Here is a 22,109-nt window from a genome sequence, read left to right as displayed (position 1 = left end):
ACTGGAGAATTGCTAATGTTGTCCCCTTGTTTAAGAAGGGTAGCAGGGATAATCCAGGTAATTATAGACCGGTGAGCCTGACGTCAGTGGTAGGGAAGCTGCTGGAGAAGATACTGAGGGATAGGATCTATTCCCATTTGGAAGAAAATGGGCTTATCAGTGATAGGCAACATGGTTTTGTGCAGAGAAGGTCATGTCTTACCAACTTAATAGAATTCTTTGAGGAAGTGACAAAGTTGATTGATGAGGGAAGGGCTGTAGATGTCATATACATGGACTTCAGTAAGGTGTTTGATAAGGTTCCCCATGGTAGGCTGATGGAGAAAGTGAAGGCGCATGGGGTCCAAGGTGTACTAGCTAGATGGATAAAGAACTGGCTGGGCAACAGGAGACAGAGAGTAGTAGTGGAAGGGAGTTTCTCAAAATGGAGACGTGTGACCAGTGGTGTTCCACAGGGATCCGTGCTGGGACCACTGTTGTTTGTGATATACATTAATGATTTGGAGGAAAGTATAGGTGGTCTGATTAGCAAGTTTGCAGACGACACTAAGATAGGTGGAGTAGCAGATAGTGAAGGGGACTGTCAGAGAATACAGCAGAATATAGATAGCTTGGAGAGTTGGGCAGAGAAATGTCAGATGGAGTTCAATCAGGGCAAATGCGAGGTGATGTATTTTGGAAGATCCAATTCAAGAGTGAACTATACAGTAAATGGAAAAGTCCAGGGGAAAATTGATGTCCAGAGAGATTTGGGTGTTCAGGTCCATTGTTCCCTGAAGGTGGCAACGCAGGTCAATAGAGTGGTCAAGAAGGCATGCGGCATGCTTTCCTTCATCGGTCAGGGTATTGAGTACAAGAGTTGGCAGGTCATGTTACAGTTGTATAGGACTTTGGTTCGGCCACATTTGGAATACTGCGTGCAGTTCTGGTCGCCACATTACCAAAAGGATGTGGATGCTTTGGAGAGGGTGCAGAGGAGGTTCACCAGGATGTTGCCTGGTATGGAGGGCGCTAGCTATGAAGAGAGGCTGAGTAGATTAGGATTATTTTCATTAGAAAGACGGAGGTTGAGGGGGGACCTGATAGAGGTGTACAAAATCATGAGAGGTATAGACAGGGTGGATAGCAAGAAGCTTTTTCCCAGAGTGGGGGATTCAATTACAAGGGGACACGAGTTCAAAGTGAAAGGGGAGAAGTTTAGTGGGGATATGCGTGAAAAGTTCTTTACGCAGAGGGTGGTGGGTGCCTGGGACGCATTGCCAGCAGAAGTGGTAGACGCGGGCACGATAGCGTCTTTTAAGATGTATCTAGACAGATACATGAATGGGCAGGAAGTAAAGAGATACAGACCCTTAGAAAATAGGCGACAGGTTTAGATAGAGGATTTGGATCGGCGTAGGCATGGAGGGCCGAAGGGCCTGTTCCTGTGCTGTAATTTTCTTCGTTCTTTGTTCTTTGAACCGACTAGAGAACAGGCTATTTTAAATCTAGTATTATGTAATGAGAAAGGGCTAATTAATAATCTTGCTAACGATCCTTTAGGGATGAGTGACCATAATATGATATAATTTTAAATTATGTCTGAAAGTGAGGTAGTTCAATTTGAAGCCAGGGTGTTAAATTTGAACAAAGGAAATTATGAAGTTATGAGGGGTAAATTGGCTAAGGTGGATTGGAAAAATATATTAAAAGGTATGACAGTACATAGGTAATGGATGGTCTTTAAAGAATTATTGCATAGTTTACAGCAACTATCCATTCCTACAAGGCACAAAAGCCAAAAAAGAAAAGTGAGTCAACCATGGTGAACGAAGGAAGTTAAGGATTGTATAAGATTGAAAGAAAAGGCCAATAAAGTTGCCAGAAATAATAGTAAACCTGAGGAGTGGGAGGATTTTAGAATACAGCAAAGGAGGATCAAGAAACTGATAAAGGGAGAACAGAATATGAATGTAAACTAGCAAAAAACATAAAATTGGACTGTAAAAGCTTCTATAGGTACGTAAAAAAGAAACGTTTGGCTAAGACAAATGTGGGTCCATTACAGGCAGAGTCAGGAGAATTTATAATGGGGAATAGAGAAATGGCAGAGAAGCTAAATGATTACTTTGAGTCTGTCTTCAGATACAAGATGCAAGAATCTCCAAGAATTAGAGATCCAAGGGATTAGGGAGAATGAGGAATTGAAGGAAATTAGTATTAGTAAGAAGGTTGTATTGGGGAAATTAATGGGACTGACGGTTGATAAGTCCCCAGGACCTTATATTTTACATCCCAGAGTGTTGAAAGAGGTAGCTATAGAGATAGTGAATGCATTGGAGATCATCTTCCAAAATTCTGTAGATTCTGGAGAGGTTCCTGCAGATTGGAAGGTAGCAAATGTCACTCCACTATTTAAGATGGGAGGGAGAGAGAAAACAGGGAACTCCAGACCTGTTAGCCTTACATCAGTAGTAGGGAAAATGTTAGAATCTATTCTTAAGGATGTGATAAATGGACACTTGGATAATAATGATCTGATTGGGCGTAGTCAACATGGATTTATGAATGGGAAATCATGTTTGACGAACCTGGTGGAGTTTTTTGAGGATGTTACTAACAGAATTGATAAAGGGGAGTTGGTGAATGTAGTATACTTGGATTTTCAGAAGGCTTTTGATAAAGTCCCCCACAGGTTGGTTAGCAAAATTAAAGCACATGGGATAGGAGATAATATACTGGTATGGATTAAGGATTGGTTAACTGGCAGAAAGCAGAGAGTAGGAATAAATGAGTCATTCTCACGTTGGCCGACTATAACCAGTGGGGTACCGCAGGGATTTGGCCCCAGCTGTTCACAATATATATCAATGATTTGGATGTGGGTACCAAATGTAATATTTCCAAGTTCGCGGATGACACAAAACTCTGTGGGAATGTATTGTGAGGAAGATGCAAAGCGGCTTCAAGGGGATTTGGACAGACTTAGTGAGTTGGCAAGAACGTGGCAGCTGGAATATCATGGAAAAATGTGAGGTTATCCATTTTGGTTGGAGGAACAGATGTGCAGAGTATTTCTTAAATGGTAAGAGATTAGAAAATATAGATGTACAAAGGGACCTGGGTGTCCACATCAATATGTCACTGAAAGCTAACATGCATGTGCAGCAAGCAGTTGGGTAGGCTAATGGTATGATGGCCTTTATTGTAAGAGGATTTGAGTGCAGGAGTAGTGAAGTCTTGCTTCAATTGTATAGAACCTTGGTTAGACGTACCTGGAGTACTGTGTGCAGTTTTGGTCCCCTTACCTTAGGAAGGATATTATTGCCAAAGAGGGAGTGCAACGAAGGTTCACCAGACTTGTCCCCGTGATGGTAGGACTGTCTTATGAGGGGAGATTGGGGAAACTGGGCCTGCATTGTCTGGAGTTTCGAAGAATGAGAGATGATTTCATTGAAACCTACAAAATGCTTAAAGGGATAGACAGGTTAGATGCAGCTAAGATGTTTCCCCTGGTTGGGGAGTCTAGAACCAGGGAACACAATTTCAAAATCAGGGGGAAGCCACTTTTGACTGAGATGAGGAGAAATTTCTTTGCTCAGAGGGTTGTGAATCTTTGGAATTCTCTACCCCAGAGGGCTGTGGAAGCTCAGTCATTGAGTAGGTTTGAAGCGGAGATTGGCAGATTTCTAAATACAAATGGCATAAAGGTATGTGGCGATAGTGTGGGGGAAAAGGCATTTAAGTGGATGATCAGCCATGATCCTCTTGAATGGTGGAGCAGGTTCAGTGGGCTGAATGGCCTACTCCTGCTCCTATGTTCCTACGTAACTTCCACTCCCACCACAAATCCCGTTTCCGAAGCGATTTTGTATTTAAGTTAGCCATGAGGCGACGGGCCTGGGGAACTCGTGGGATCGTGCGGCGGGTGTGACCTTTCATTGGTGGAACCCACCGTCACTGCCTCAGCACCATTTTTGCCACAAATATAAAACATTTTGTGCTTACAGCCGCAAGGAACAGAGCCTTTCTTTCATGTAAGTATCTTCAGAATAACTTAGTTGAAGCTTTCATTTAAATTAAAATGTTTTTACCTCCCTTATTTGTGAAACACACCACCAACTTCATATAATTTATTTTCCCTACAGCCAAAGTGAATCAAATGGCAGCCAGCAAGCAGTGTCCCGCCCCATGGTTCAGTGCTGCCTCCCTGCAGGTTCTCCTCCAGGCCGTCAGGGAAAGGCGGGGATTCCTCTTCCCTGCAGATGGAGTCAGAAGACCCTCCTGCCTCACCAAGGCTGCCTAGATGGAGATAGTGGAGGAGGTGTCGAACCGTGGGTAACTCTTAGAACATGGGTACAGTTCCACAAGCGCGTCTGTGACTTGCTCAGATCAGTGAGGGTAAGTGGTCCTAGCGAGGCTGCTGCATTGATTTCTTCCCTGGCTAGGTGTCTTTAAGGCAGAGGGTACGCAAGGAGTGCAGTCGAATGCGTGAGCAGCCTTGGTGCCATCTACTAAATGAAGATTGGCATTCTTGTGTGATTGGATGTGTCATGCGAAAGCCAATGCAGAATGAGTGATGTTGATGCATGTATGCAATCGCCATGTCTTTAAATCTGCACTGTCTATTGTAGGAGAAACAAAGCCACGACCAGTGGAGCATGCTGGGATGGGAGGAGGGGTCCCTGACATCAGGCTACTGACCATGGCTGAGGAGGAGGCCTCTGAGATCGCGAGAGAGGAGGGAGGCAGGATCCACAAGGCATAAGGATGAAGTGTCATCTCTGTTCTTACAGCCATACATGGAAACTGAATGAAATTGTGTGAACTCATGTGAAACACATGCTTAAAGTGCCTCTCTTGGTGTCTTCGCTGGGTGGCTGCTCTTGAGTAGCAGAATGCTAGGTAGCCCAAGAATCCTCCTTTGGGGAGCAAGAAGAAGCCAGTGCCCCAGAGGGTGCACCGTTACCTGGTGGTTCTTCCATCTCTGCCAGCACAGATACATCCGCGGGGGGTTTAAGATTAGAATCTGGGTCACAAGCTGATGTGCACGACACATCCCAGCAACTGAGGGAGCATGTGCCAGCTGGGTCCTCTGACAAGCGGAGGATTGCTAGGAACCAGGCCCCTGCTCAGCTCCACGGTCATGGTGATCCTCTGTTTGTTGCTACGAGAAGTCAGCTGGATGTGTAGCAAAGCCATGTGGAAAATATGTCGGAGATGCCTAAGGTCACACATGGCTTAGCGCGTGCCATGGAGGAGTCCGTGCAAGCCATGATGTCTGCCATGTCCCAGGCTTCCTCAATAGAGAGTCTGGCAAGCTCCATGGCGAGTCTAGTTGAGCACTCGAGCCATATGCGATCTGACCTGCACTCCATCACTGTTGTCGTGGGCTCCATGCAGCAGAGTCTAAGCGAGAGGGGGGACGAGGAACCTGGATCCCTCTCCAGGTGCTCCTTCCCCTCAGGAGACAGGCAGGTGCCATCGTGCACTCAGATGGAGGAGGAGTGCGTGCCAGCTGCCCAGGGCCTTTCTCTCGGCACACTCCCAGGGAAAGCAGCATCTTGTACACTCCCCACCCTCTTTCCCCCTTACCTCCAGCAGGGGGATACTGAATCACCATTGCTGCAGACCCTTAGGATGAAGCCGTCAAGGCCTCATTCCTCCTGAGGACGCCCACCACGGTCATCCACAGCAACGGGGTAGTGCACTGAGCTGACTGCCTCCACCTCAGCTGCTAATGTCAAGGTAGACGTAGTGGCAGGAAAAGAAAATTGAAACTGTTTTGAGCGGGAAGGTGGCACGGGTGATGTAGAAATGTTAATGAGTGCAAAGATGTATTTGATCCACACTCAGTAATGTTTTACTTGGTTACAGATGGATACAAATAAGTTTTCTGTCTGTCCAGTGTCCATATCTCATTGGAATTTTAGCCTTCAATCATCAATGATGGCTGCTTTCCTATTGATGATTAATAACGCTTTCCAGTACGGCCATGCCTTGCCTTTGCTTTCTACGGCCATAAGAATGGTGCTTGCAGTGTTGTGTAGTCACATTCATCGTAGCTAATGGATGATTTCAAGTGCCAGTCACGTGAAAGTACAGCCACTCTTTGTTAAGAATGCAGAGATGACTAAGACCTCATGCAAAAGGGAATTTCTGTGGGGAATTATGTTTTTCCTCACATTCCTTGATGATGTGGCTTATTGTTGGATGAAACCTGCATAAATGAGGTTCTTAAAGATGTCCCTTGTATGTCTCTTCATGGCCCTCTTGATGATGGCATCATTGTCATTGCTGTCCACCTTCTCACCCTCTTCATAGTATTCCTCCTGTTCCTCCATCTGCCTTTGCCACATCTAATTGCAAGGTTGTGCAAGGCACAGCAGACAACAATTATTCATGACACACTCTGTGGCGCGTACTGAAGAGCCCCTCCAGACCAGTCAAGGCAGCGGAATTGCATTTTCAGCATGCCAATGATGTGCTCAAAGGCTCTGGTGGATGCGTGGGTAACATTGTAACTCTCCAGCAGCACTTTGGGGATGACCTACTGGTGTCATCAACCATGTACAAAGGCGGTGACTCTTGTCACCCAGGATCCATCCATCCACTTCGGCCGGTTCCTCGAAAACTGGCAGCTGGGAGTTCCTCGAAATGTAGGAGTCATGACAGCTCACTGGGAAATGTGCACAAACATGCATGATCTCCTGTAGTCAGATTTAAAGAGTGTAAGTCTTTGTGATTGACAAAGACAGCAGGCTGATCCCAGGGAGCTCTAATGACCACATGAGTACAATAACCCCTTGCACTCTAGGGACGCCAGCAATGGTGCCGAAGGCCGCAGACCTTGCTGCCTGGCTGTCCTCGTCTACAGGTAAATAGATGATATCATTGGCACACCGAAAAATGGCATTGGTTACCTCTTTAACACACATGTAGATCTCAGACTGCGAGATGCCACATATGTCGCCCATTGATTTCTAATAGCAAAGAAATTGAGTGCACTAGTAACCTTGAGGGTAAGTGGCGTGAGGTTCCCAAAGAAAACAAGCAGCTGCAGGTAATGCTGAACGATTGTACACATTTCTGTCGCCATTGCAAGTCACATCCTCATGCTTCCCTGGCATTGCCTCTTGGACACCTGAAGGTAATGTGTCCTTGTCCTGAGGATGCGATGACATGCCAGCGCCTGTCTTGGATAATGCCTTTCCTGGATGGCTTCATTCTGATCTGCCTCACTGTCTTGTATTGCCTGCTGCCCCTGTTGAGATATCATCCGTTGATCACCAAGTTCCCTCCTTAGTCTCTCCCTCTGCAATTGTTCGTGTGTTAGAGAACAAATTGCGTGTATGAGACTCCTGTCTTTTCAGTTTTTAAATTGTTGAGATGAGAAGAGTGTTGTAAAACCATCCTCCTTCTGCCATTCAGCAGAACCAAGAAAGTCATGAGTAGATTGCTGTTATGTGCCTTATATTTGCATGTAGCAGGAGATCCCACGCACTGTCATTTGTCTCCTCCCAATCGACTTGAATTCCTTGATTGGACACGTGGTTTGCATTCTTCTTCCAGAAAAATGTTGCATCTGCAATACCAGGCAAGCTTGCCCACCTTCCAACCTCTTCCTGCCACCTTCCAGCCTGCACCCATCACCCTTGACCCACACAGTTTAACCTTTATCCTTCCCCCTCTTACCATAGAACCTTCCCTCCTCCTTTCCCCCCCCCCCCCATTGCCATCATCAATTTATATATGCCATCCCTCCTCCCGTCACCATCTAGCTGTCGACACTCACCCTTGAACCTCCAAGAATCCACCTTGATATAGTTACAGATTCCCAATCCCCTCCCTATGATGACCTTGAATACCCAACCCTAAGTCTCTACCTCCCCGCCCCCCCCCATCATATAAAATTGCCCCATGACTGTGACCGTACCTTCTGCCAGCCAGTACCCTGATATGGACACAGGACTTCGACAACGACAGTGATCTTCCTTCCTTTTAGGCCTCTCATGACCATCAGTTTTCTGACAGGAACATATCAAACCACCACCCACTGCAACCGAACACAGGCAGCCTCATTGTCAAAATCAGCCACTACACATCCTAGACTCTGCCCTCCTCCCTCCCCTGCTCCTTCAGGTATCTGAGACCCCACCCTGTCCTCCCTGACTACCCTCCCCGATCCTCCATGTAGCGCCTGCCCATGCCATCGTCGCCATCCTCTGAGATAACTCACCCTTTCTGGTGCTGAGCCTGGAGGCAAACATTCATTCCAATGCTGCCGTTAGTTTAGTGGTTGAATGAAAGAGAGAAGAGCACAGTGCTGAGACTCAATTGCACAAATATGACTGTTGCATGCCACGTTGAAACATTTGTGAACCGGGTGGCAAGGGAATATCGCTCGCCATTCAGTTAATCTGGCAGGTAGGACTGAATCCTAACTATGCGTAGGTTAATGAGTATTCATGGCATGCAAATGAATGCAAAGCTGCAGTCCGCCACCACGCCGGGGGCACCCTGGAACGCCGCAAACCAGCCGATATGTTAATTCCTCTAAAATATCTCACTGTCGGGAATCCGAAGAAACACTTCCCACCTAATTCAATCTCTCTGCACATCACCAATTCTGCCATGGCAGACTGCTTAAAATTCCCCCCCCTTGATATTAAAGATATCAAGGGATACGGGTTAGTGCAGGAAAATGGCATTGAGATAGAAGATCAGCCATGAACTAGTTGAATGATGGAGCAAGCTCGAGGGGCTGAATGGCCCAGTCCTGCTCCTATTTCCTATGTTCCTGTAATAAAAATTGGTTCATTGAAAGATCTCCCATCATGCGAGGGAAAAATTCTTTTTAAAAAAAAAAAATGAAGGAATACTTTCTGCTGAAGCTTTCGAGTAGCTTTGCTTTTCTGTCTATATTATAATGCTATTGCCTGTGTCGGTTCTGTGTATAGTGTCGCAAGGGTTTTATTTTTGTACTAAAATCTGCGTTTTTTTTAAAAACTGAAAAAGGATTTTCAGTGGACACGGACACCTGCAAATAGCTGAAATGTTTTGATGTTGACTTTGTATATAAGAATAGGAAAAGCAAGCAGTCTCAAGGAAGCCAGCCAGGGGTTTTTGACCTCCTCAGAGTAACACTTTGAATGACAGGGGAGACACTGTGTCTAGTCATGTGATTGGCTCAGGAAAGTTTACTTTTTTTTTGGACCCTTTTTAAAAACCAGTGAGTGTGACAAAGAGTGGGCATTTGAAATCTGGTTTCAGACCTGCTTGGTGATCAAAGTGGAAGACTCAGAAAAAGACCTCTGTCTGTGTGTGTGTATATATAAAAAGGAAACCTGAATCTCTTGAAAAGAAACCCTGTGTTTGAAAGGTGGCAAATTTCTATTGCCTCCTGTCTCTGAAGAATTCCTGCTTCCAGTGTGGTTCCTGTTTCCTCCTGTGTTTTGGGAAATTCTGGAACCTGACGACAGCTTCTACTGCTGTATTGCTGCTGTGAGTCCTAAGCAGACCTGTTGCTACACCCCTGCTGAAAGACCTATGTGAAGCCTGCTGTAGTCAAATTGCCTTGAACATCTATCCATCACAGACTGTTAATTAACCTCGCCTGGAGAGACTTCGAGTGGCATCCGACTATTCGATTCTGGGACACCTCACCCAACCAAAGAATTTTCTACCGGAACATGACAAACTGAATTATTTTATTCCTTTTATTCATACGAAACAGTTGTAAACCCAAAAATCCTTTTTCCCTGGTTAACTTTTTTTTTGAATGTATGTGTGTGTGCATGAGAGCTAGGGAAATTAGGAGTTTTTCATATATATAGAATTATCCCATTAGTGGTTAAGACTTATTTTTTCTCTAATAAATAATTAATGTTGTGTTTAAAGAAACCTGGTTGGTATGCTTTATTTTGGGGGTCAAATAGAGTTTTAATTGGCTATTCTTCGGTTTGTGGGAAAATTTATTGATATGCTGTGACTCATGGAGAAGTGGGACTGAATTAACAGTGCAGTTCTCCTGCCTTGGTCATAACAATTGCAGCAGCTTAATACATAAATAAGCTAGTGATAGCATGGATGCCTACTCCTAAAGGTGGTTTTTCTTTGCACTGCTGGAGACAAAAGATCTTAGGTGGGAGAGATGAATGGCTACTGCTGATGGTACTGGATGCAGCTTTTTGTTTCACTTGTGAGCAAATGAACCTCTCAGTCTACCTGTGTAGGCCCACAAAACCTCTGCAGCCTTTGCTCAGATATTGAGTAGTGCCAAAAGCCAGGGACATGAGCCGCAAATTCATATTATAAATATTCACAATTACTTCATTGTTGCTGCTAGTGCGCTGAATTCCTGCTTGCAATTAAAATGGGGAAAATCCAGAGCGCCAGCAGACTCACCATATTGTGGAATGAAAGAGGGTTTGTAATATAAGTGCAGAATAAATGGTGCTGATGTCAGTTGAAGTAGATTTTAAAACTGGCCTCCAGCAACTGAATTTGAATTAGGTTTCTGGAAACAGTTTGATTCAAACATTTGTGATTGCTATTTAACCTGAAATGGCACTGTATGTCAGATGAGTAATTTTATACTGTCTGCTACTGGTTTCAGGCAGAGATAAGTGTAATCTATTTGGATTCCTCAATTATTTTACTTCATTGTTAAAAACCTTGTCTTCCCACTTGATATTTGAAATATGGTAAAGATGTGTAAAGAGTTTAACCTTCTCTCATGCCTCCTGTAGATTGTGCAGGTCTTGCTACTTCACAGCGGTTTGCTCAGAATACACTTAGTAGACTTAATGTTAATTTCCCATTATTCCACACACATTTAGTCAAGTAGCCAAAGTTATTTTAACTTTCTGCCATTTGGCTGATAAATTTAAAAAAATAAATATTTTGTAAGGTGCATTTAATGCTTTAGACGAAGGAGCACATAATGTGAAGAAGTACTGCTTCAGAGCAGAAAGACAATCATTTGGGTTTTCCACTTAGTTTTGAATTGTCGCATTTTTGTGTCATTATAGTGTTCAATCTCCAACAATCTCTGGCAACAGAAGTCAGTTTGTTAGCTTCAGTAACATAATATGGGTTACTTTGATCAGGAGACAAATACATTTTATTCACCTTTTTTAAACTTGGGGTTATTTCATATTATGCTTCAGGACTAACAGACTGTGAACTTGAAGTTCATTTTTTAATTAGGTAGTATTGAACACAAAAGCAAGACAAATGTGCTAAAAAGAGGTTCCTGTGTACTGCAGTTTGTGAATACACTGGGATTTCAGTTTAAATCTAGCCCAAATTAAAAGAATGAGAATATTTTCTGTCCCTTAGCCGTAATTTCTGTGAATTATGTTTGTGGAGCCTCAACCCAGTTTCAGGTGGATGATCTGATGATGTGGAAGAGTAAAGAAAACTTTTGCTCTGCATTTATGTCAATTCTTGATATCAATATTGTGTATCAAAAATAAAATCGTATTCCATTACCCGGCCTAAGGCTAAGCACAAAAACATGCAAGTACCATTTAGTTCTTTACTGCTATTATATTTTTAAAAATATGTTGTAGATAATATTGAGATCATTAAAGAACATACAGCAATGCTAATTAACCTGCATTTTATCTTGTGTTTTGTTGCCAGATAAAGATTGGGAAGACATTAAAAAGATGCCAGAACATTCAACATTGATGAAAGATTTCAGAAGAAATACGTGAGTTTGTTCTTAATTGATCTGCTATAATTAATTTACATGCAAAAAGCACTGTCACTAAGAAACCATGTGCTGTTTTAGATCTTAGAATCATAGAATGCTTGCAGTCACAGAAGGAGGCCTTTCAGCCCTTCATGACTGTCCCGGCTCTCTGCAAGAGCAACTCCGCTAGTCCCAGTCCCTGGCCCTTTCCCCTAGCCCTGCAAATTTGTTCTCTTCAGATAATTATCCAATTCCCTTTTGAAAGCCGTGATTGAATCTGCCTCCACCACTCAGGCAGTGCATTCCAGATCCCAACTACATGCTGCATTTAAAAAAAAAAGTTTTTCCTTATGTTGCCTTTGGTTCTTCTGCCATTCACCTTAAATTAGTGTCCTCTGGTTCTTGACCCTTCCGCCAGTTGTAACAGTTTCTCCCTATCTTCTCTGCCTAAACCCCTCGTGATTTTGTACACCTGTATCAGTTCTTCTCTCAACCTTCCCTTCTGTAAGGAGAATAGCCCCAGCTTCTCCAATCTATTCACGTAACTGAAGTTCCTCATCCCTGGAACCATTCTCATAAATCTTTTCTGTACCCTTTCTAATGCCTTCACATCCTTCCTAAGGTGCAGTGCCCAGAATTGGACACAGTACTCCACTTGAGGTTGAACCAGTGTTTTGTAAAGGTTCACCATAAATTCCTTGTTTTTATACTCTGTCTCTATTTATAAAGCCCAGAATCTCGTATGCCTTATTAATCACTTTCTCAACCTGCCCTGCCACTTTCAACGATTTGTGCACATATACCCCCAGGTCCCTCTGCTCCTACACTCCATTTTAGAATTTTATCCTTCATTTTATATTATCTCTCCTTGTTCTCTTACCAAAATATATCACTTCACACTTCTCTGCATTAAATTGCATCTGCCATGAGTCACCACATTCCACCAGCCTGTCTATGTCCTCTTGAAGTCCATCACTATCCTCCTCACAATACTTCCAAGTTTAGTGTCATCGGCAAATTTTGAAATTGTGCCCTGCACACCCAAGTCTAGGTCATTAATATAGATCAAGAAAAGCAGCGGTCCCTGGAGAACCCTGCTGTAGACCTATCTCCAGTCCAAAAACAACCATTCTCTGCTACTCTATTTCCTGTCACTCAGCCAACTTTGTATTCATGCTGCTACTGTTCCTTTTATTCCATGGGCTTTAACTTTGCTGCCAAACCTGTTAAGTGACATTTCATCAAATGCCTTTTGGAAATCCATATACACCACATTAACTGCATTACCCTCATCAGCCTTCTCTGTTACCTCATCAAAAAACTCAATCAGGTTTGTTAAACAAGATTTGGCTTTAGCAAATCTGTGTTGGCTTTCCTTAATTGATCCATATTTGTCTAAGTGACATCAAGTATTTTTCACATTTTGCAGTGAGACTCTTTGGCAGTCAGAAACAGTGTGTATTATGAGGTCATTGGATGCTATTAATAGTGCAGTGCAGACAGACTAAAGATTCTGAAAGAAAGATTTCAACTTCATTTCCTCCTTGGCTTTGAGAAATTTGTCCTTTTATGTGGAATTTATAGTAGATTTTCATATTTATCACCTGACTGAAATACGGCCAGATGGAGTGTCAGAAGAAATTCTGGTGGGGCATTTCACCCATCCCTTATAGAACCCACCAGATTTTCCTTCCACTGATTTCAATAAGAGAAAAAAATCAGGTATTTTACATTATTGGCAAGCATCCTCCCTACCAGGCTTTCCTTTCTGCACTCCACCCAGGCATTGCTTAACACCCAGGCGTTAAAGTGAAAATCTACTCCATGCAATTGGAGTATTTTTAAGCGTAGCCTCATCACTGAATACTGGTATCACCTCTGTTCAACACACCATCCAATTCGTGTACAGCCCAGTAAACCCACTTACTGATGTAAATAAATGATTTATATCTGATGTAAATTGACTTGCATTCTCAACAAAAAGCCATATAGGTAGAAGTGGACATGATTCCTTTTCATGGCCTTTCTGAGAGATATTTCTAATATAAAATGTGAAATTCCCAACTTTTTGTAATGGCCTTTCATGTTAACAGTTTCTTAATAGGCAATGTCAGCTTTTAGTCAAACTAACCCTCATCCCCATCCCAGGATCAGACTCCGCCAGTTTAACTCGGCAGTGACCCCTGTTGAGTTCACATGAATAGATGGGAAAGAGTGCAAATAATTACTGGAATATCAAACAATCTTTCAATGTTTCTGGGATACTGGTCCAGACGTTCAGTTTGGAATTTAATCGACACCTGCCAGCTCTGTGACTTTAACTCTGAGACCTATGTTATGCACAATAGTAGGATGTCAGAAATGCTCCATCCATCAATATTGGCGACCACGCTCTGGAAGTGGTTCAAGAGTTCACCTACCTAGGCTCAACTATCACCAGTAACCTGTCTCTAGATGCAGAAATCAACAAACGCATGGGAAAGGCTTCCACTGCTATGTCCAGAATGGCCAAGAAAGCGTGGGAAAATGGCGCACTGACACGGAACACAAAAGTCCGAGTGTGTCAAGCCTGTGTCCTCAGTACCTTGCTCTATGGCAGCGAGGCCTGGACAACGTATGTCAGCCAAGAGCGACGTCTCAATTCATTCCATCTTCGCTGCCTCCGGAGAATACTTGGCATCAGGTGGCAGGACCGTATCTCCAACACAGAAGTCCTCGAGGCAGCCAACATCCCCAGCTTATCCACACTACTGAGTCAGCAGCGCTTGAGATGGCTTGGCCATGTGAGCCGCATGGAAGATGGCAGGATCCCCAAAGACACATTGTACAGCGAGCTCGCCACTGCTATCAGACCCATCGGCCGTCCATGTCTCCACTTTAAAGACATCTGCAAATGTGACATGAAGTCCTGTGACATTGATCACAAGTCGTGGGAGTCAGTTGCCAGCGTTTGCCAGAGCTGGCGGACAGCCATAAAGGCGGGGCTAAAGTGTGGCGAGTCGAAGAGACTTAGCAGTTGGCAGAAAAAAGACAGAGGCGCAAGGGAAGGAGCCAACTGTGAAATAGCCCCGACAATCAAATTTTTCTGCAGCACCTGTGGAAGAGCCTGTCACTCTAGAATTGGCCTTTATAGCCACTCCAGGCGCTGCTCCACACACCACTGACCACCTCCAGGCGCTTACCCATTGTCTCTCGAGATAAGGAGGCCAAAGAAGAAAGAAGCTTTTATAATATATATATTATGCCAGGATCCTCTATGGCAGCATAAGCTGAAATTCTGAAATATGACAATAGCCATTCTGAACATGCTGGAGCATTTAGTGAGCTCAGTTTGATTCCCAACAGGCACAACAAGCTTACATTTCCTTGCTAACAACAGAAAGGTGGCCCTCTTTGCCACACCTAGTATGGATTCCCAAATGGAAATGTATGTAGAGAACCAATTCTAAAAATCATCATTGCCAGGAGAAGAATCCCCAAAGCCTAGGAAGAATGGCTGTATGCCAAAGCCACATTTTAAATGAGGATTGAATTTTACCAAATCTATTCACAGATGAGTAGCCGAAATCATGTCCATTATTATCCCAGCTACCCTATGCTATCAGGTCTAGCTGTTTTGTCATTGGGAAACAGATTGCTAAATTATTTTAGCATTCTTCCATTAGTGTCTGAGGGACCTGGAGAATACTATTTCCTATAATTGCCTAGCTGAGAATTTCAGGCTTCCTCTCTGACCTGCAGCTTGAATTGCTAGAAATTTTCTTTGCAGGGAGGGATTTATTTGGATGACAGGTAGTAATTGAAATTTTGAAGAAATTGGCCCTGAAATTCCATAGGGCTTGCATAACTGTCAGGAGATCAGTGAAAACCCCACAGAAATGGTGTCAACAGCAATTATTAGCTATGTAGTCGTTTCTCTGAAGGTTCCATTGGAGTTACTGTGGGAAATCTTTTACAGCACCAGTGAATACAGCCAGTTTGTAATAGGTCTCAAAACATAGTCATTTTACATCAGCCATTAATAAGTTATGTAGGCAAGCCAATTATTTGAGTTCCTTTGAGTCTTTGCAGACTTTTCAGGGAACAAATGGTAGATTCTTCTGGGTAATTAATCACCTTAATCTCTACTGGTGTAATCATACTTGCAATTGTATAGATGCTTTTACCGATGGAATTTGTACCTTTCAATTAACTAGAGGATTTTATTCAAAACTTCTTGCATTCTTTGAAATGGAGGCTTGCCTTTTGAGAGCCAATCTGCTTGTCTAAGCTAATTACTTGCATAGTGGACTGCAGTTACATTATATTTAAATTAAGTTTGTTTTGAATATACTGTGATGTTGATTAATGTATAGTGATACATTTTCCTCGTACTTTGTTTTTCCTCAATGATATCAATCTTAGTAATCAACATATCAACATCCTGACTGGCTTCTTTTAAGCTTCAGGCATAGCCAGAAAACATAGACAAGTTTCTGAGCGCGTAATGTCCGAAGTCATTTTGAGGATGGTATCTTTCTTAAAATAACATCTTTGCCCTGATACTACTACTTATATTACATGGAAGACATAAACTAAGGAGAAAAACTCTTTCATATGTTAATAAAATTTAGTTAAATGCATTACTAAACATAATTTCACAAAACAGATTTTAGAATTTGTTTAATTATTATGTTCTTCACCAAAAAGTTGAAGTTGATTTTACATGCACTATGGCCATATTATAGACTAATACGCATTGCGATTTCATTACACTATTCACAAGATAGTTCCGTGAAGTAAGACATTGCATTGTTAATTTGAGATAATGAGAACTTTGGCACTTGTGTTTCAAACTGATCTCTTAATTAAGTAACATAACCACTTTTTTCGTTCTCAAATTTTCTTGCCACTTTTCTTTGCTTCCATCTTTTCCTTGAAGGCATCAAACCCTTTCTGGGGTACAATTTTAGCAGTGCTGGTCACCTTCCAGGACTTGCCCAAATGGACATTATTCACACCTAATACTTCATAGTTTGTATGGTTCAGCTACTTCCTGGACAAACTTGCTAATCCCTTAGGAGAAACATCCGCTTCTATTCTTCTGTGTTTCTTTAGCTTAATACATTTGCATTTGAAAGTTGAATGAGCAGAGGAAAACATTAGACTCTTTTAGGTCTTAGTATTCAGCCACTGTAGAAAAACCCATTTTGTATGGTTAAATCTTGGAAATTTCTGTTAATTTCTTCATTGCATGTCCATTCTTTTGAGAGATGATGTTGTCACCTGTGATATCATCACTTCCCAAAGAATGGACATACACAGGGGAAATGGAGTGTGGGAGACCATATTCTTTTTTCTTTTGGGCCTCCTTATCTCGAGAGACAATGGATACACGCCTGGAGGTGGTCAGTGGTTTGTGAAGCAGCGCCTGGAGTGGCTATAAAGGCCAATTCTGGAGTGACAGGCTCTTCCACAGGTGCTGCAGAGAAATTTGTTTGTTGGGGCTGTTGCACAGTTGGCTCTCCCCTTGCGCCTCTGTCTTTTTTCCTGCCAACTACTAAGTCTCTTCGACTCGCCACAATTTAGCCCTGTCTTTATGGCTGCCCGCCAGCTCTGGCGAATGCTGGCAACTGACTCCCACGACTTGTGATCAATGTCACACGATTTCATGTCGCGTTTGCAGACGTCTTTATAACGGAGACATGGACGGCCGGTGGGTCTGATACCAGTGGCGAGCTCGCTGTACAATGTGTCTTTGGGGATCCTGCCATCTTCCATGCGGCTCACATGGCCAAGCCATCTCAAGCGCCGCTGACTCAGTAGTGTGTATAAGCTGGGGGTGTTGGCCGCTTCAAGGACTTCTGTGTTGGAGATATAGTCCTGTCACCTGATGCCAAGTATTCTCCGAAGGCAGCGAAGATGGAATGAATTGAGACGTCGCTCTTGGCTGGCATACGTTGTCCAGGCCTCGCTGCCGTAGAGCAAGGTACTGAGGACACAGGCCTGATACACTCGGACTTTTGTGTTCCGTGTCAGTGCGCCATTTTCCCACACTCTCTTGGCCAGTCTGGACATAGCAGTGGAAGCCTTACCCATGCGCTTGTTGATTTCTGCATCTAGAGACAGGTTACTGGTGATAGTTGAGCCTAGGTAGGTGAACTCTTGAACCACTTCCAGAGCGTGGTCGCCAATATTGATGGATGGAGCATTTCTGACATCCTGCCCCATGATGTTCGTTTTCTTGAGGCTGATGGTTAGGCCAAATTCATTGCAGGCAGACACAAACCTGTCGATGAGACTCTGCAGGCATTCTTCAGTGTGAGATGTTAAAGCAGCATCGTCCGCAAAGAGGAGTTCTCTGATGAGGACTTTCCGTACTTTGGACTTCGCTCTTAGACGGGCAAGGTTGAACAACCTGCCCCCTGATCTTGTGTGGAGGAAAATTCCTTCTTCAGAGGATTTGAACGCATGTGAAAGCAGCAGGGAGAAGAAAATCCCAAAAAGTGTGGGTGCGAGAACACAGCCCTGTTTCACACCACTCAGGATAGGAAAGGGCTCTGATGAGGAGCCACCATGTTGAATTGTGCCTTTCATATTGTCATGGAATGAGGTGATGATACTTAGTAGCTTTGGTGGACATCCGATCTTTTCTAGTAGTCTGAAGAGACCACGTCTGCTGACGAGGTCAAAGGCTTTGGTGAGATCAATGAAAGCAATGTAGAGGGGCATCTGTTGTTCACGGCATTTCTCCTGTATCTGACGAAGGGAGAACAGCATGTCAATAGTCGATCTCTCTGCACGAAAGCCACACTGTGCCTCAGGGTAGACGCGCTCGGCCAGCTTCTGGAGCCTGTTCAGAGCGACTCGAGCAAAGACTTTCCCCACTATGCTGAGCAGGGAGATTCCACGGTAGTTGTTGCAGTCACCGCGGTCACCTTTGTTTTTATAGAGGGTGATGATGTTGGCATCGCGCATGTCCTGGGGTACTGCTCCCTCGTCCCAGCACAGGCATAGCAGTTCATGTAGTGCTGAGAGTATAGCAGGCTTGGCACTCTTGATTATTTCAGGGGTAATGCTGTCCTTCCCAGGGGCTTTTCCGCTGGCTAGGGAATCAATGGCATCACTGAGTTCCGATTTGGTTGGCTGTATGTCCAGCTCATCCATGACTGGTAGAGGCTGGGCTGCATTGAGGGCAGTCTCAGTGACAGCATTCTCCCTGGAGTACAGTTCTAGGTAGTGCTCAACCCAGCGGTCCATCTGTTTGCGTTGGTCAGTGATTATGTCCCCCGATTTAGATTTGAGGGGGGGTGATCTTCTTGATGGTTGGCCCAAGAGCTCTCTTCATGCCATCATACATTCCTCTGATGTTTCCGGTGTCTGAGGCCAGCTGAATATGGCTGCATAGGTGTTGCCAGTAGTCGTTTGCGCAACGCCTAGCTGTTCTTTGTGCAGTACTTCTGGCTGCTTTAAGTGCTGCGGATGTTAAATCGCTGGGGGCTTTCTTGTAGTTCAAAAGTGCAATGCGCTTAGCGGCTATGACAGGTTCCAGCTCTTCATTATGAGATTGAAACCAGTCTGCATTTCTCTTCGCACTTTTGCCGTAGGTGGTCAAAGCTGACTCATAGATGGCGTCTCTGATGTGGGCCCACTTGGTCTCAGCATCCCCTGTGGGAGTGTTTTGAAGGGCTGTTACAAGTGAATTTAGAAATTTTTGTAACAGCTGTGGGTGAGAAATTCTGCTCGTGTTGATGCGCGGGTGGCCCTTCTGCTTGGAATGATGCAACTTCTTTGGTCTGAGTCTAACCTTGCTGCACACCAGGGAGTGGTCGGTGTCGCAGTCCGCACTGTGGAAGCTGCGTGTGATTTGAACACTGTTTAAGGCGGCTCGCCTTGTGACAATGAGGTCTAGCTCGTGCCAACGACGTGATCTTGGGTGCCTCCATGAAACCTGGTGACAGGGTTTAGTGTGAAAGAACGAGTTGGTGATGCAGAGGTTATGATAGGTACACAACTCAAGCAGTCTCTGCCCGTTCTCATTCATCCTTCCAACGCCATAGCGCCCAAGGCAGGAGGGCCATGAGTCATGGTCGGTCATATCTATTTCTACTGGTGGTGGTAGTAAGAAATGTCACTTTCTGAAGGGAGGAATGGTTACAGTCACAAGGCACTGCAGCTTCCAGCAGAAGCCACCTGCATGGAGGTGAGAGTCATTGTCAGCAAGGTAGTATCACAGAATGTTACAATTCAAACAGACCATTCAACCCATTAAGTCTGCAGCAATTTTTTTAATAAATGTCTAAACTAATCCCATTTCCTGCTAGATCTCCATGTCTTTTAATGTTTGTTTTTCAAACAACAAATTGTTTTTTAAAAGAATTTATAGAATCTGCTTCAACAATGATTTGTGGCCAAGAATTCCACATTTTAAGAACCATTTTTCTGATTTTTTTCTAGCCTCCCCATAACATTGAATGTGGACCCTCTCAATACTGTCTCGTTGACCAGGGAATACAATATATGGATAAAAAATGGAACAAACTACATTTTTTTGCATTCAGATTAAGTTAAAAGGAACTCCCCATTATGTAGATAAATTATTGCTTCTGACCAAATTTCCTGATTGGTCTGTATGAAGTTTTTTAGTAATTACATTTAGGTTGTCAGAGATGGCTCAGAGGGGAATAACATATTTGCTAATTAGGTTGAATAATTAGCAGTCTTTCTCTTGCATTTGTCTGCCTATAGTAAATGGGAATTAAAATTTGTTAATTGTTTATTTTGTAAGAAACAGCATTTCAATGTGCTAACAGTTTGAAATGTATTTCTTCCAGTTATACTAACTGCAGCCTTATCAAGTATATGGAGAAACATAAAGTAAAGCCAGATAGCAAAGCTTTCCATTTGGTAAGTATAGGCTTTGATATTTTTTGTCTGTTGGTTGTATGCATAGCTACAGAAACAAATCTATTATTAACCAAAATTTCACGAATCAAGAAACACTTGCCAGCAATCAAGTTACTTAAATGAAAACAGAATGTGCTGGAAATACTCAGCAAGTCTGGCAGCATCTGTGGAGAGAGGAATAGAGTTAACAGAGGGTTCTGATGAAAGGTCACAGACCTGAAACATTATCTCTTTCTCTCTAAAATAAAAGCAAAATACTGCGGATGCTGGAAATCTGAAATAAAAACAAGAAATGCTGGAACCACTCAGCAGGTCTGGCAGCATCTGTAGATAGAGAAGGGTCACTGACCCGAAACGTTAACTGTGCTTCTCTTTCCACAGATGCTGCCAGACCTGCTGAGTATTTCCAGCACTTCCTGTTTTATTTCAGATTTCCAGCATCCGCAGTATTTTTCTTTTTAAGTTACTTAAATTCCTGCTTAATCTGTAAACATTTTGTGAGTAAACATTGTCAAGAAAACCCTAAATGCCAAATGAGCAATATTAATTTCATCGGTTGGAAACTCACATTAGACTTTTAATGGAAAAATCCTACAAGTTAACTTTTAAAAAAACGAGCAGCCAAGATGCCACTGCAATTTGCATCTGAAATGCCAGGAAATTGAACTGGAGACAAAATGCCAAACAAGAAGCCCAGCCAGAACAATGCTTTGGCTAACGAAGTAGCCAGATCACCCTCGTTAGCAGGACGCTCGAAACCATCTCGAGGCATTCGTAAATGGAGATGTCCCTCCATAGGATAATCCCTAACAACCCCACCTGAGAACGGTTTTGGGTTTTAGACTTGGGACCTCATTTAAAAACAAAGGGGATTGAGAGAACCATGTGATTGTCTGTCCATCTTGGAAGAAACTGGAAGTTGTTGCACAGACAAAGAGACAAGCAGTAACTGTGCAGCAGCAGAGAAGTCTGCAGGCTTCCCTTTTTCTCTCTCTCTCTCCGCAGAAAACATCAAGTTTGAAAACCTTCTGCGACTGGGGAACCCTCCAAGCCTACAGACTGCACTTTGACCAGCGAGGACTTCAAGAATGTAGTTTCAGCCGAGGACTACCAGACCATCCACTTCACAGACTTGTGTATTTAAGTTCCATTTATTCTGGACTTTAACCCAAACACCATACCTATTTTTTCGTCTGTAATCTACTTGTGTGTGTGTGATTCTCGTGTGAATGTGTAGCGTATTTTTTTAGTATTTTTAAATTGGGATTAGAGTGTTAAGTATAATAAATTTACCTCTTTCTTGCTTAAACTCAAGAAAACCTGTCCGACTGTTCTTTCATGATCACAGTAAAGGTAAAACACTCACGGAGGTAGTAAGCACAACCACGGTTTAAAAAGGAGTAAATCCTGTTGCGATTAGATAAGAGGAAGGGCAAGAAGGGGCGACTGTGACCCCCTCCTCACTTGGCCATAACAACATTAACAAGCGGCATTTATAATGCATGCAACTTATTTTGTTTTATTCGTCCATGGGATGTGGACG

General features: G+C 43.4%; 1 protein-coding gene across 9 annotated transcripts in view; it reads left to right on the top strand.

Annotated features, from left to right (window-relative positions):
• The window catches only part of cdk8 (cyclin dependent kinase 8), a 198,041-nt gene that overhangs the window by 160,342 nt on the left and 15,590 nt on the right, over positions 1 to 22,109 (top strand). For all 9 annotated transcript variants that reach the window (XM_068033588.1, XM_068033589.1, XM_068033590.1 and 6 more), the window contains 2 exons: positions 11,629 to 11,698; positions 20,494 to 20,566. In XM_068033588.1, coding sequence (XP_067889689.1) covers positions 11,629 to 11,698; positions 20,494 to 20,566 — 143 coding nt within the window. The remainder of the gene's footprint in view (positions 1 to 11,628; positions 11,699 to 20,493; positions 20,567 to 22,109) is intronic.

Source organism: Heterodontus francisci, chromosome 6 (assembly GCF_036365525.1).
Source record: "Heterodontus francisci isolate sHetFra1 chromosome 6, sHetFra1.hap1, whole genome shotgun sequence".
Classification (NCBI taxonomy): Eukaryota; Metazoa; Chordata; class Chondrichthyes; order Heterodontiformes; family Heterodontidae; genus Heterodontus; species Heterodontus francisci.
The sequence above is the reverse complement of the archived record's forward strand: the minus strand, read 5'-3'. Positions and strand labels throughout refer to the sequence as shown.